Source organism: Macrosteles quadrilineatus, unplaced genomic scaffold (assembly GCF_028750875.1).
Source record: "Macrosteles quadrilineatus isolate MER2022 unplaced genomic scaffold, UCM_ALF_1.0 Scaffold_2__2_contigs__length_208266976, whole genome shotgun sequence".
Classification (NCBI taxonomy): domain Eukaryota; kingdom Metazoa; phylum Arthropoda; class Insecta; order Hemiptera; family Cicadellidae; genus Macrosteles; species Macrosteles quadrilineatus.
The window spans coordinates 86,942,554-86,958,504 of record NW_026542595.1 but is presented as its reverse complement, the minus strand read 5'-3'; the positions used below and the strand labels follow the sequence as shown (position 1 = coordinate 86,958,504).

Here is a 15,951-nt window from a genome sequence, read left to right as displayed (position 1 = left end):
ACAAGTGCACTATAGGTAGAGTGACTACACCACTAGTAGCTGGTCTCAATAAATACCAAGCCAAACAAGCAAAGCTAAATGGCAATTGCACTACTATTAAATTATTGAGCTACTTAGTAACAGATAAATAAATACTAAATACGATCCAAACACTAGATAAACATATTATCTGATAGCCGGTACTCCGCTATCCAAGCTATCCAAGATAACGTGTTGGATTACTAAACAAGCTGTTCAGGTTAAATTAAAATAATTAAATGATTAATCAATACCAACCCTACTGCTACTACCACTACTGCTACTATATCAACGTTATTGCTTAGCCGGGCTTCTGTTAATAGGCTAATAAAACTAGCTACTAGCCTACTGGCCTCGTGCTTCCAACTACGCACGCTAAATCGTGCAGCCTAGGTTTGTCGGGCCTCAGAGTTATTAGTAATATAACTAACTCTAGGTACAACACAAAATAATATCTACTACAGTCAATTAAATTATATTATTTGCGCTCTAGCACCTGCCCAGAACCGTCAGGAATACACTTTAATATTATTCCTGACTAATATAAATCCTAACTACCGTCAGGCTTTGACCAGCACGGTTACAACTCTAACCCTCGCAAATAAATCAGATATTAATATTATCACACTAATAATATCAAGTCGTCCACTCACCTCAAGTGGGTCACTGACTTACTACCCAACTTGACACCAACACGCCTTGAGCACCAATATCACACCGATGTCACCAAAGCACTACACGTCTCACTCGACAATCACGAACCAGCTGTTCAATCACCGTAGGCCACGACTCGAATGTCCCTGTCCTAGACTGTGCTGAAGTTCCAGGATATCCCAGGCTTATCCGAACTGATAAGCCGGGTCAAAGGGCGCTAGCTAGGTTCGCTGCCGCCGCTTGCTTACCTCTACAATCGGTACGCGGCCAAATAGCGAAAATATACCCCCCTAGGAAAAATAACTCGTTACAAATTATACAAAGCTCTTAAAAAAGTAATTATTTCCCATCCTGTACTATTTATCACAACTTTAAATGCATTGTGCAATGAGTGAAGGCCAAAAGTTCCTATGTTTTGCAATAAGTGACTGTCCGGTATTTCTTTTAGATAGGTATCTAATTCTGTTAGCATTTTTAAATTTAAGTTAGGACCATCCATTGATACTTGGATGACTTTTTTTAGATAATCTATTGGTAATATGCCAGTCAAGGCATCCAACAAGTCAGATGCTTTAGAATTTGCTAAGAAAACAGAGGAAAAGTAGTGGGTTCAATCTGGGAATTTTTGGAAAATCTAAGGTGTAGTATGTGCATTGTTTTTTTTTTTTTTACACTTTATTTAGCGCTTCATCAAAACAAACAACAATGTATGACGCATCTTTCAATGACGACTCCAGCTCTCACCCAAAGTACGGTCACGGAAAACATACTACTATAACCCAGAATGCCAACCGCATGGTAAAAAGCGTTAAGTACTTTGAGAGAGCTTTGCCTGTCAGTTCGTAGGCAGCGCCACCAGCGTTGCAATGCATTTAGCATACGCTGGTGGCGCTGCCTACGAATTGACAGGCAAAGCTCTCTCAAAGTACTTAACGTTTTTTACCATGCGGTTGGCATTCTGGGTTATAGTAGTATGCTTTCTGTGGTACGGTGCAAGTCCAAACAAAATAGTGTACCCTATTTTAGTTGTCTGGAGCTTTATTTTCCCAGCTATTTCGCTATCTGGAAATTGCTTACTAAACCCAGCGGCTAGTTTGGCTACAGTTCTGAAAGATATATGATTGAGAACTATCTGCATTGACCAAAATATCTCGGATTTTGTAACGGATTCTGAGAATAAGAAATGTTTTAGGGCAGGAGCATTTCTTCGAGCTAGCTGATCTTCTGGTGTACTGTGGGGCAAGGTCTGGGGCAAGGCAGTGGATTGAGTAGAAGGGCCAGGATCAGTAACTTGGTCACTAACAGTGGCTGTATCTGTATGGAGAGGAGAGGTGCTAAGACTGTTCAGGGAACGCGGCTGGCTGAAGGGTCGACCCTACTCACACACACGCAGGCCTCTCTCACTCTCACACGCAAGGGATTAGGACGGACCAGAGACCTGCCGTGTGACTCACGTGATGGGAATTATCACGAGAATTATCAGCCAGGCTTAGCAAGATTTTTGATCTCTTGTATTTTTGGTTGATATCCACTTGTAATCAAATGTTGAGCTACATTTTCTCCTACAATAGTAGCTATCGAGCCCGTGTCCAACAGTGTTTGAAAGACTTTACCGCTGATGTTAACCGTGATGAAGGGCCGAGTGTCCACAGATTCGTGTTCTGAAAAATTATTTACACTGAAATCCTTTATGAATTCTAACCATTTCCTCCAGCTGGCTAGTTCTGAGGTTTCTCCCTCTCGAGACTCGGGTTGCCTCTGCTGTTCCGGCCTCGACACACATTTCCCGATAGACATCGACAATCTATGGTACGAATCCCCTCGGTTTTACAATGGACACATCTTAGTTTCTTGGGTAAGCGGCATTCCTTATAAGCATGTCCAGGTTTTTCACAATTGAAACAGCGTACTATCTTCGGTGCCGGGCAGTCCCAATATAAGTGGTCACTCTCAGGCGGCCGCTGAGAAGGATAGCCGCTTGTGCGCATGTCTGGTGGTGTGCAGGAATCGACACGCCGGTCCGGCCAAAAGAGTCTAAGGCACATGGTCGGTGGCATACACGTTTAGACAATGTCAACTGGACTGGCGGGCTTTTCAAACGCTCTAAACCTGTACTAATTCCCAATTACCAGCAACCGAGGTTTTCAGACTATTTCAGTGGGAGGGTTGTTTCTGATAACTAAATGAAATATTTAAAATATTTATCTTAAAGCTGAGGTGTAATCTTATTCTTGTATTCAGGCTATTTCGTATTTAATGAAATACACTTTTGTAACATAGGTTAAAAAATATATGTTACATTTTCCTCTCAACTCATATAAAAAAATCCCTTTAAAAAAAGGACTAAAACTATCTCGGGAGTAGGGAAGGATAGATGTGGGCCCACTGGAAAGGTAGGATGCTTCCCTCAGAGGGTATAGTATATAAGGTATAATGTATGGTATAGTATCGGAAATGGAAATAATGTAGCTCTTTTTTACAAAGTAAACCAAATACATTCCTTGTAGCCTTACACTTCTTGGAACTTAGACTACTCTAGACAAATATGTAACAATACTCCTTGAATACTCCTTGTGGAAAGATTTCAATAAAAATATACATTGTGCAAAAACAGGAAAGGAACTAAAAAAAATCACCTTTAAAATAAAGGAACAAAAAAATCACAGCTCTGGGACTTATTCACTTCTACAACTTCTTGGATCTTACACTACCATATGCAAATATGTAACACCATTTAATACTCCTTGTTAACAAAACCAGAAAGACTTAAGTAAAAATAAACATTGTTCAAAAACGAGAAAGATTACCTAAAAACAAAAATGACATCCTAGCAAAAGATTTCTGGGCACTCGCAGTTTGGTGCCGTTGGGCAGGTAAATGGTTCGCTTCTTGTTCCTCCGCCGCCACCTTCTGGGCCGGAACGTCGACGGCTCCTCCCTTGGAGTGACCATGTGGGGTCCGTCCGGGACAATGCTGGTCGTAGCCTCATCCTGCTCCGGGGTGGCTGTACAGTTCACGTCTTCCAGAAGCGCTTCTGACGCCTGGACTGACAAGCACGGGGAGGCAGGTAAAGTAACAACGACTGGTGGAGGCAGTGGATCCCCCTCAACTACGTCGACTAGGGCGTCCTCGATTACCTTCTCCCAATCCTCTTCCCCAGACTGCAATGCGTGCTTCGGGTCGATGGAGGTGTTGCAGGCTTTGCCCAGGGCCTCCAGCAGGGTGTCAAAGTCCGTGGCCGGTGAGAGAGAAGGTGCGCTGACTTTGGCTGCCTCATCCATCCATTCCCAACCGGACAGGTCTATAGGTACTTCTCCTTGTAGACTCACTCTCCCCAAATGTTGCTTTGTCAGGGTTTCCTCTATGTGGGTACGCCACCACTTTGTATCCAACTCCAAGGGAGCGTGCGGGATGGGTTGCTTTCTGGCAAGCAGCTCAGCAAACCATAGGATGAAGATGCCACAGTCTTTTCTGGTTTTGAGATGTCTATTGACTCTACTGCTTGGCTATTCATAACTTCTTTTTTGAGTACCTTTCCCATCAAACTTGTGAGTAAGGCATTCAGTTTTCTGCATCCAATATTAACCAAGAAATAATTGTAAATACAAACTTAACTACAATTCATTCACAACAGTCAATAAATTATTTGGGAATAGAAATTGATTCACAACTAAATTGGCAAAAACACATTAAAAACCTATCAAAAAGACTACGCTCAGCAACATTTGTTCTCACAATAATTCGGGATACTACTAATCTAGAAACACAAATAGTAGTATATCACGCATATTTTTCATCGATTATGAATTATGGAATTACTGTATGGGGCTCATCAAGCCAGGCCAAAAAAATATTTATTCTCCAAAAAAGAGCTGTAAGATTAATGGCCAGAGTCTCCCGTAGAACACATTGTAAAGATTTATTTATTAATTTTAAAATTTTAACTTTTTTTAGCTCTTATATTTACAAATTGGCATTAATGGTTAAAAGTGATTTCGACACATTCATGGACTGTCAACAATCTCATCCACATAACACAAGATTCAAAAATATTATAAAACCAGTTCAACATAGGCTTAAAATCTTTCATTTATCCCCTCAGTATATGGGACCAAAAATTTACAATAAATTACCCGCTGGGATTAAAAACATTGCCTCATTCTCTAAATTTAAACTATCTTTAAAAAATTTCCTTTTGGAGAGGGCATTTTACTCGTTAGAGGAATATCTGGAAAATGAGTATATTTGAAAGATATTGCTTCTCCCATAGGTTTGTAGCTTATTATATGCTTTATTTCTTTTGTAAGCTATTTTATTTTAAAATGTAGTATAGTATTAGTATTAGACTTTGTGACAAATCACCTGTCAAGAGAATTGATGTAATGTGATGATGTTTAATAAATAAATAAATAAATAAATAAGGCCAACAAATCGCCATAGATAAAGGGAGCCATAGGAGAGTCTGCTGAAACTGTTTGAGAAACGGCTCTACATCCTCAGCTAGCAAGAGGAAGAAGGCTAGCTTAGCTCTAAAGAGTTTGTCTTCCAGACACCTCTTCAACGTTTTGAAACTCTTGGAGGATTGAGTTGCTTTTTGGGTGTTGTCTTTCTCAACATATTCCACATATTTCCTCAAACTGTCCAGAACATCGAGTGCTAGCTTAGTAACAGCTGAGTTCTCCAGCCACCTTATGCTGCAGAACTTCAAGGGGAATATTCCAGATTTAAATTGTCACTTGTCACTTTAATGTACAACCCTCGACGACTAGGGCAGTCCTTAAACAAATAGTAACATGCTCTTAAAAATTCAATCACGTTCCATCCAGTCTTCTGGATTCCTGTCTTAAAAGCAACATTTAAAACATGGAGCTAACAACTACCAATGTCCAACAAGTTGTGGTTGTCACTACTACTGTCTTCAATTTCCTTCTTCAGCAACCGAAGAAGTTTGATATTGACATTGGGACCGTCCATTGTGAAACTTGAACAATCTTCCAATCAAGTCCTGAGAGCCCTTCTTTTATGACAGTCAATAAATCAGTTGATTTCGCCTGAACAGATGAAAGATATTGAAACTTCATCAGTGTTTCCATTCCAAAATCGAATGACTATGTCTAGTTGTTGATTCTGAGAATATTTGTTCAGCGATTCATCAAAATCAATTACGTAATAGTCAGAATTGTTGATGTTTTTCAAAAGATGATTTCTAAAAAAGGGGACAAGACCGTAGACAATAGAGTATGATATTTTGTCTTCACCAAGTTTCATATCCAAAGCAGTGTTGCTGTTAGGAAACATAACTTTGAATAAGTTAACCCCAGCCTCTGCATTTCTTAGAGATTGGCGACTAAGGCAAGTGTGAGCACACTACAAGATCTCTACCTTTGTTACAATGTCTTTAGCTAGCCACAATTTTTTTAAAATTCAGATGCTTTAGAATGTGATGAAGGTAGGGGTGTTGCCGACAAGCTGTAAGTTGTAGGTGATACAATTGACGAAGTATTAGGTTGAGAGAATGTTTGTTGTTGAGGTGTAGTTGTTGAAGTCCATGCGGAGACTGTCATGGATGAGGAACCCAAAGTAGAAGGTTGAGAGGGAGTTTGTTGCTGGTTTGTAGTAGTTGCTAAATTTAATCCAGTAGTGGACTAACTTGAAGAAAGCCAAGTTATGATAGGCATAGTTAATTAATAGTTTTTTCTAGTTCCTTGTGCTTTTTTCCTTGTTCGTGGCTTTTTAACGCATGGCATGCCCATGGACCCAAAGAAAATGTTGTCCTTCTTGCAGATCAAGCATGTTGTATAACCCTTTATACGACTTTCTTTCACCCATGAAAAATCATTTTCCCATAATGCCTGGTATGAAACTTTTTTCACCTTTGTTTTAAAAACCTGAAAAATACTACCTCAATAAATTCTATGAAAAATTAAATTAAATCGTGGAAAAAATTAAATTGTAAAATGTTCTATGAATATGTATAAAAAAATAGAATAATCCATGATTTGCTTGACATACTAAGATTCACGTAATCTTAAGATGAACCTAGCTACTACGAAATCTCGGGTACGTGTGGTAATACCAGCGAACAAAGAATATAGACTGGCAGTGCGTTTAAGTCATCGAAGTAAATAAAGGAGGATAGTAGGATGTAAACAAACCATAAACCATTGTCTTCACTCCAGCAAGGCTCGTAAAAAAAACTGCAGTACATCTCAGCATGCATCTTGTAACATCTGTAAGAACTGTGAAAACTCTAAGCAGGGGTACCACACACTCAATTTTTAAATTCCCTACATTATTGGCCCAAGTAGCCCCCTTGACCCAAGTAGCCCCGGTTTACGACAATAAACCAGGCGTTACGACGTGTTTATAGGCGTTACGACAATAAAATACTGGCGTAAAAATTGGAAACATAATGAATGGTAATTCATTATGTTTCTGATTTTTACGCCAGTCTTTTATTGTCGTAACGCCTATATTGAGTTCCTTGGCAATTTTTTGGAACGATTCACCTTTATCTAGTCTTTTACCTCCTGTCATGTTGAAAACACATACAAAGTAAAATAAAAATATGTAGGCTTACAGAAGAATACTGTCGGAAAAATAACACACAGTACAGTACACGGTAAACAAAAAACTGCACAGTACACCACAAAATACACTACAGTACAGTGATCGGCAGAAACTATAAGAGAGATGACGAAGCATGGAATCAGATGCAAAACAGCAAGTGGCGCGCGACAGGAAATGAGTCACTGACGCGTCTGGACAAGTATGCAAGCTTGAGCCCGGTCGTATTAACCGGAGCGGCGGACGAGAGGGGTTTTACTGTACAAAAGTTAAATTAGTTAATGAATCACAATATAAACACCTAAATAGATATATATATGTATAAGCTCTATAGAAGAACTTATTTTCAGACTTTCATTTTTATAATTAACTAGGCCTATCCTGTTTATAATATCCCATGAACACTAACGGTATTATACTTTTTTGTGTTCGCTCTTTCACTCTTAAAATTTTTTTTAGACTAGGGTACTTTTTTTTGCATACTTGTTGGTCTTGGATATTAATTCACAGAATGAATTTGAAAATTGAATTTTTCTCATGTAACTCCCTGAACATGTAAATTACAAAACTTCTTTTAACTAGGCACTGATAACAGCAATGTAGTTAATAATAATAATAATATCACTTTACTGTCATAAAACATTTCACATTTCCAGCAAAGCTGGTGAAACATTGACATTTCTTAGCTAACAAAAATAAAAATTAAAACTAAGGATTAAAATTAAACTAGTCACTTTTTAAAAAAACAGTCATTTAAATACTCTTCTATTGTATAATATTTCTTTTTTATAAGGAGTTAGTTCTCTTAAAATTTTTGATTCCTGATTTGACAACGCTGCTGTATTTCTGTGAAGAGAAGTTTACACATCTAGGCAACTAAATATCTTTAGCAAAGATTTCCTTGATTACATCAAAAGAGAAAGTGTAAAAATATAAACATTGCACACACCCTCCATTATGAAATAGTGCAACAGCTGTTTCAATAGGGAGGTTCTGTGGCATTGATTAGAGGAGGCCATGGTAGCAGACAACAAGTGTAATCAGATAGAACATTAATAAAATGAACTTTAGAGACTCAATGCCTTTTTTGTTTTAATTTTTAGAGTTCTCGAGTATAAACTTTAGATTAATATAATTTATTGATAGTTAAATGAGTAAATTGCTTCCCACTCCCAGTAAGACCTTAGCCAAATTTAATGTACTTATTGTGGCTAAATAAACTATAAACCATACATTATAACCACCAAAGTTATTAAAGATCATCACGACTTTATAAAAAGGTTGTTTTTAGAAAGTTTTAATTAGGGACTTTTCTTACCAATAGATATCTCAAGCTTGATTTTTTTCTTGGTCGCTTCTTTGGTGATAAAATCTTTCAGAATGCAGATTGTCGAGACATTGTCAGAGCGAAATTCTGCCTCTCCTTTGCTGTATAAAAATATTCAGTTAGTGTTTAAAAATTGTGCCTTTTGCTAAATATAAATATTTACGTTAAGTTATAGAAAACATGTATGTATTATCTCGTTTTGTAAAGTGAAAACACACTGGGTTGATCTATAGCAGACATTGTTAACTTATAATATTGTGGTATAATTACCTCGTCAAGTAATCCAAATGTTGATGATGTGAGGTTAAAAACCTACATGTTTCACTGTTAATAAGGCATCGTGTTATTTATTTATTGTGTGCGTGTGACAGTAATGTCTTTTATGTGTTTGTACCCTGACGATGCCGTATTAACAGTGAAACATGTAGATTTTTAATCTCACATCATAAACATTTGGATTACTTGACGAGGTAATTATACCACAATAGTCATTCATAGTAATCCAGGGGCCATCAACATGGAATTTATTAGACATTGTTAACTCTGGTAATTAAACACAAGTTCATGATCAACTTCTGTCTACAGGCTGTAGATAAAGATAGGCCTAATGCATAGTAAAATACAGAATGGTCCAAATCATTCAAATGTGAACAAACTTTAATATTAACTAAAATCGCAAGGGAAAAGTTATTTAGAGAAGGAGATTGTTCCATTTCCCAATAACCCCCTTTAAATATGTCTTCCGAAGTCAAAGTAGTTCAAAATCACCAGTGAACAACTGAAATTTGCATGTAGCCTTACATTCTAATCATTGTTTTAATTATTAGGCTTTATTTTTAAAAACCACTAGTGATCCGGCTATGTTAAAATTGGGCATTATATGTGTCTTAGTTTTATCGTGAACTACATAAAAATTTATTTAATTAATACTGTGATACTTTGAACTAAGGGCATGTGACTGAAATTTGATATATCATGTAGCAAATTACACTTGCAGACCTGTATGTGCAATGTAGCATGGAATGCATCAGAGTAGAAGTAAAGATGTAAGAGACTTTATCCTCCAAGGGGGGTTTCTCTGGCACTTCTGGCAGACAATGACTCACCCAACTGTGCATCTCAGCTAAACTGAAGTTGCCTTTCAGACCCAAACTGTTAAAGGACCTGTAAAAACACTGAATAGTCAGCAGGCAGAGTCAAGTTTGAATATGTAGAGGATCTTTGGAAAAATCATCCAAAGTTCTAAACGCTCATCTTGATTATAAAAGTGACATTGCAGGAGCCAATTAATATATAAATATTAAGATTATATAACATTATTTTGCTGTCTTTTCCAAGTTTTCATCGGTTTTTGTTCTGCTGGTATGGGCTAATTATCCATTTCCCAGTCATCCACTTGGCTATCTTAGACTTAAGGCAATCTGGGGGGTTCAATTGACGGTTTTGGAGATATAGAAATGTTTAATTTATGGATGTAAACTCAAAATCAAGTTAAATTAGTAGTGGTCTTCAACTGTTCCACTAAGTCCAGAAAACTACCATAAAAATTCAATAAAACACGCAGATTGCCGTGGTGAATGTATATAAAAGCGAGATATATATACAAGATCCTTCAAAGGAAAAAATAAAAATAAATAGCGCAGCTAGACCAGCCAATAATGATGAAAACAAAGTAACATATTACTACCCAACTATATTATCAAGTTGATCAGAAACCTAAACGTTAATCAATGCCCAAGATTGGTTGTAGCTCACTTGGGCAACTACTATTATCAGCAACGGATACTTGAATTTAAACAGCTAAGGTGGCAGACTCCGGTCTAACTGTTGTCATACTACCATGCAACAGTAAAAGTTACCTTTTAGCCCAGTCAATAAAGGGTCAAAATAGTGCTTTGTCGGAAGTAATTAGTGAAAGGCTGATTTTTTCATGGATGTTAGTAGATCATATAAGGAACATTTTCTAAAAAGTCCCCCTCTTGCTTTCCCCCCTACACCCTTTTAAGTCTATTTGTGTAATCTTTGATCAATTTACCAATATCTCAAAAACAAACAGCAATAGAATAAATTTTGTTTCGCCATTTTAATCCTTGAAATATTCTCTACAAAAAACGTTATAAGAGTGTAATCGATATATTCAGTAGTTTTCTTGTAATTTAAGTTTGAATGTAAATTTTTTCAATTTTAAATTTCAACCTTCGTGTGTTAAGTTGATTTGTATTGGAATGAGACGAGATAGAGAAAAGTGTTTTATATAAAAAGTTAGCGTTTTTCTCAATCTTTAAAATGATATAGGTTTTACGTATTTAAATTGCAGCCAGTTGACAGAATCAGTCCGAAAACGGGAGGCGGCGTCGGGCGCAAGAGCGCTCGCGGCGCGGATCCGCGAGTATAGTTAGTCAAGTCAACCTGTGTTTTTAGGGAGGGGAAATTAGTAAAAAGCTGATTTTTTGCCCATCGACTACTACCATTTAGACAAGAGTTTAGACAAAAGTCCCCGCCCCTACCCCCTTGCTTCCCCCCCTGTGCCCTCCTAAACATATAAAGTGTAACGGTTACGTAAATCACGTTTTTTCGATTGTTAAACGACATATTGAATTGCAATTAGTTTTATTGTCTTTGTTATAAAATTTTCTACAATCCTGTTCAGTTAACTGTCGTTGTAGCTGTTACCTTTTGTTCGTTATTTGTATAAAAATGTAAAGATTTATATATTTTGAACATATAATTTAACTTTTGTCACCTCAACTTTTTTCGCTGACGTTTCATGAAAATATGTTGTAGACAAAGTTGTAGCTGCTTTCATTAGCATCAATATTATGTATAAGTATAACACTACTTACTTTAATGAAAATTTTGCAAGATTCTGCCAGTGTAATGCAGTATGTGTACTCAATCAGTGGGTTTGGTCTAGGTGGGGCTGGCGCGAAATACTATCATTGTTGTAATGTGGAGAATTTGTTTTTAAATTAAGATACACTATTGTATTATCCTAGAAAAAAACAATCGAAACCCCCATGTAAAGTTAATAACATTTAAAGTTATTTTTTTATTCATTTAAAAATTTTATTTAGTTTATCATTTAAAAAACATGTAACTATTTTTTTAGGTATATATTATTTTTAAAGGATGTTATCTTTAAAAAAAGATCTGCAAGTTAAAAATGTAACATACATCGAATTGCAATTGTTTTATTCCCTTTGTAATAACATTTCCTACAATCATGTCCAGTTAAATCTTGTCGTACTTGTTACCGTTTGTTTGTTATCCGTAGAATAATGTAAAGATAAATAGTTATTTACTCGTAATTTTATTGTTTTGCAAAACGTTTAACACCGTCATTTTATGAAAGTATTTTTCAAACAAAATTGTAGCTGCTATCAGCTTTAAAATGATATATTGAAACGTGTACTTTATGGTTATGTAATACCAGATATTAACCGTGAAGAGACCGTGTGTACTATTTTTATGTGGCGCTCCATAGCTGATCCGTTACCGCACTCGTGCAAGACGTTTCTACCCATTATTGTATTCTCTCGATTTTTTTAAATTTTAAGACACAAAAAAACAATAGGAAAGCAGTCGGTTGAGTTCATACTGTAATTTAACTACTAAACAAACTATAAGTAAATGCATTGAAAATAAGAAAAATGATTGGGCTGATTAGGTTAGGTCTAGGCTTGAAGGATTTGTTTACCTTGTTATGCTAGGTTTTTGAAACAACACATTCACACCGATACGTGTGTAGGTGAAAGTTTGCGATTTCATTGAGGAAAATTATGATTGCCAGCATAGTATTCCTAACCTTTTGCAATTGATGAAAAATATATCAGGCAGAGACCAGGTTTATGAAACGAAGTACTTCAAAAAATTATTACTTAATCACTTGGTGAAAGACTTCTTTTAGACTACAAACATAAAAATAAATCCTCCATAGTTTGTTTAAGAGATAGGGTGGACAATATTTTCTCTGAAACTTGGTACTCCTTAAAAAAAGGCATAACGGTGATAAGATTATAAGATAATTGTTTCTATAGCTGCGGCTTTGATAAGACAAGAAATTAAAAACTGAGCGTATGAGGAGTCGTCTTACCCTAGTGTTGAAAATATAAGATATGGGGGGAAAGAAGTTTTAAGGGGAAATTTTGAATTCGATGTATGAGTAATTCTTAACTTCAAATCATGATAATGCAAATATTTTGTTCAAAAATAACATCCTATAAAATTATTACGTACATATAAAATGATTTTATGCTTTTAAATTACAAAGGATAGAAATAAATTCTATTAACTGTACATGGGTTTTGTTTCGGTTGTTCTTTTGGCAAATTCATCATAGGGAATAAACTATTACCGTAGGTCTCATGGTAAGACCAAGACCCGGGCCCGATTTAGTTTTCCATTTTGAAGTCCTCAGAGGCCGAAAACACCCTCCGCCGTTAAAATTCATAATTAAAATTTAAAACTTAAAATCATATATCCATATATATATATATAAATCACTTTATATATATATACACGAGTCAGTTAGCGTGATAACTCAAACAAAAATGATCTGATTTGATGAAATTTGGTACAAATATATCAATTTACGTTCATTCGAACGAGTTTGTGAACCAGCATGATCAGACTATGGGAATAGGGGTTAATTAGGGTTTTTATGTGTTAAACGTTGGTTATTCCCATTTCCCCCCTAAAACCACAAAATATTACAATTTCTTTCCAAACCATTTTGTAGAGCTTAAAAAAATAAATAATTTTGTATATTGGAGCAACGTTAAACGCCTAACGATTACGGAGATAATTCATAAAAATTAAGTTTTAAAATTCCCATTTTATTCTTTTGGACGATAAAAAAACTGTTGTAGTCTGCTTGTTTATAGATATATTTAATTAGATTTATTTATTTCATAAAAAGCTATAAACATATCGATAAAAGAACACTCTTCAATACCTTGGCTGTAGCAGCAAACCTAAGTACAGTATTCATGAAAATAATCTGATCAGGAAATAATTCTGACGATTTTAAGGGAATGTTTGAGTAAATATCCAGCCAGGTAAATGAAAATTTGCTTAGTCGCAGGTTTGCTGCGGTAGGGAATGGAGATAATGCATTAGTATACCTTAAGTAAAAAAAAAAAAAAAAAAAAAAAAAAACACTCTCCATATTACAACAATGATAGTATTGCAACGCCGCGCCGCGCCAGCCCAACTTAGCTCACTGATTGAGTACGCATACTCCATTACACCGGCTGAACCTTGCAGGATTTTTATTAAAGTAAGTACTATTATACATCATTTTAAAGCTAATGAAAGCAGCTACAACTTTTGTCTTAAGCATATTTCCATAAAACGTCAGCGGAAAAAGTTAAGGCAACAGAAATAAAATTATATGTTCAAAAATATATAAATTTTTACTTTTGTATACAAATAATGAACAAAAGGTAACAGCTACGACGAAAGTTAACTGAACATTATTGTAGGAAATTTTATAAGAAAGACAATAAAACTAATTGCAATTCAATATGTCGTTTAACAATCGAGAAAAACGTGATTTATGAAACCCTTACACTTAATATGTTTAGGGGGGCACAGGGGGGGGAAGCAAGAGGGGTAGGGGCGGGGACTTTTGGCTGAACACTTGTCTAAATGGTAATAGTCGATGGGCCAAAAATCAGCCTTTCACTAATTACTTCCGACACAATCCCTTTATTGACTGGGCTATTTGTCATGACTTGTTTATATTCAAATTCCCCATCAATAGGCATATGCCTAAAAATTGTTTCATTTTGTTTTCAGTAACTGGCGTCCGCAACTTAGAGTGGCTACGCTTTGGTTGTGGAATACAAAAAACACCTGTTGCTTGTTTATCAGTCCATTTTACCATTTTCTTCAACAGAACATCATAAAAAATACTGTGAAATATTTCAACTGGGTTTGTTGATTTTATAGGTGAATATCAAATTGAGAGGGAAAATGAAAACAAAAAAAAATAAAAATGTTATTTTGGTAAAGTACATAATTTATTGACCAAATGATTAACAAAACTGTTAAAATATACATCACCAACCTTAGCTGAGCTTAAATGTATGTTTTTATATTTTTTTACAAATATTTGTCTTATCGACTTCAAAAACAACATCAAGTCGCTAACTTTTTAAAAGTCTGAAAAAATAGTAAATACTAGGGTCATTTTCAAATTAACGTACAAATAAGAATTTCTTGACAAAAAAGTTTTTATTCATGAAAAAAAAATAAAAAACCAGTTTAAATGTTTCTTTATACCTTCAGAGACATAACCAACATAGTGGCTGAGATCGTAGACTCATTTTCAAAGATTTATTGTATTTTGAATAATTTCCTCGTCCAAGGAGTTGATTGCATATGGACCACGGAGTTGATATTTGAACCATATTCTCTCAATTTTTATAGCAATTATATATAAAAAATAATAAAATTATGTAAAGTAAATGAAATAAAAACACTTTAATTTATAAAAGTGTATTTAATAGTCACAATATTAACATAGAAATATTTAAAAATTGAAAAAAAAATCATTGAAACTAACTCTAGCTTGAACTCTAGGCTCTAGTTGATTTGAATGTCTTTTTTGTTGATTTCAAACAAGTACTGTCCTCGTTTATTAATAAGCAGAGGCACCAGAGAAACAATTTAATTTTTTTCAATGATAGAGATGAGCTCGTTAGAAAAAACAAAAATGTCTTTTGTTTCACTGCAGCGTGACATGAACTTTATTTCAAAAAAGTCATCGCCAATGTCTTGCACAACATTAGCGATATAGTGTTTGACAGCTTTCGTCCCCTTAAGGGACACAATTATGAAGTCATTTACTGCTGGGATCTTCTTGTCAATCCCTCAAGGACTGATCATCTGGAAGTAGATCCGGCTCTTCTTCAGAGTCTGTATATACCTCTGACACTTTCAGCTTGGTTTTTGGTTGTGATGGTTTCCTTTCGTGAGCTAGAAATTATATTAAGAAAAATACTTGGATATAAACATAAAATCAACACTAATGCAAAGTGCCTATTTTTATAAATCAAGAATTTTTTAGTCCATAGGTAATTAATTGGTGGGATAAATCGTACATGATACATCGGAAAAAACATAAAAAACTACTGAAGCAACAATAAAATTCTAAGCATTAGCTACAGACAATAAATGTATGAATACAATTAATAAAATGAAAGTTATTAACAAATTCTTTTCAGAACTTTCAAGTTGGAAAGAAAGTTTAAAATAGGTTTTGTTCTGAAAAAAAAAAAACCAAATAAGCAGCACTTTTGAAATGTTAATTGCGGTTACTTCAAATGGTCCAATAAAATACAATAGTTTAATGTAAATCTGTTTGCATACAAAGTAGGCAT

General features: G+C 35.3%; 1 protein-coding gene across 1 annotated transcript in view; it reads right to left on the bottom strand.

The window, feature by feature from the left end:
• LOC128984543 (Bardet-Biedl syndrome 7 protein homolog) overlaps positions 1 to 15,951 on the bottom strand; it is an 86,629-nt gene that overhangs the window by 12,889 nt on the left and 57,789 nt on the right. Inside the window, exons 12-13 of the mRNA XM_054403876.1 lie at positions 9,566 to 9,730; positions 8,558 to 8,667 (exon numbers count right to left, since the gene is read on the bottom strand). Of these exons, the coding sequence (XP_054259851.1) occupies positions 8,558 to 8,667; positions 9,566 to 9,730 (275 nt within the window). The remainder of the gene's footprint in view (positions 1 to 8,557; positions 8,668 to 9,565; positions 9,731 to 15,951) is intronic.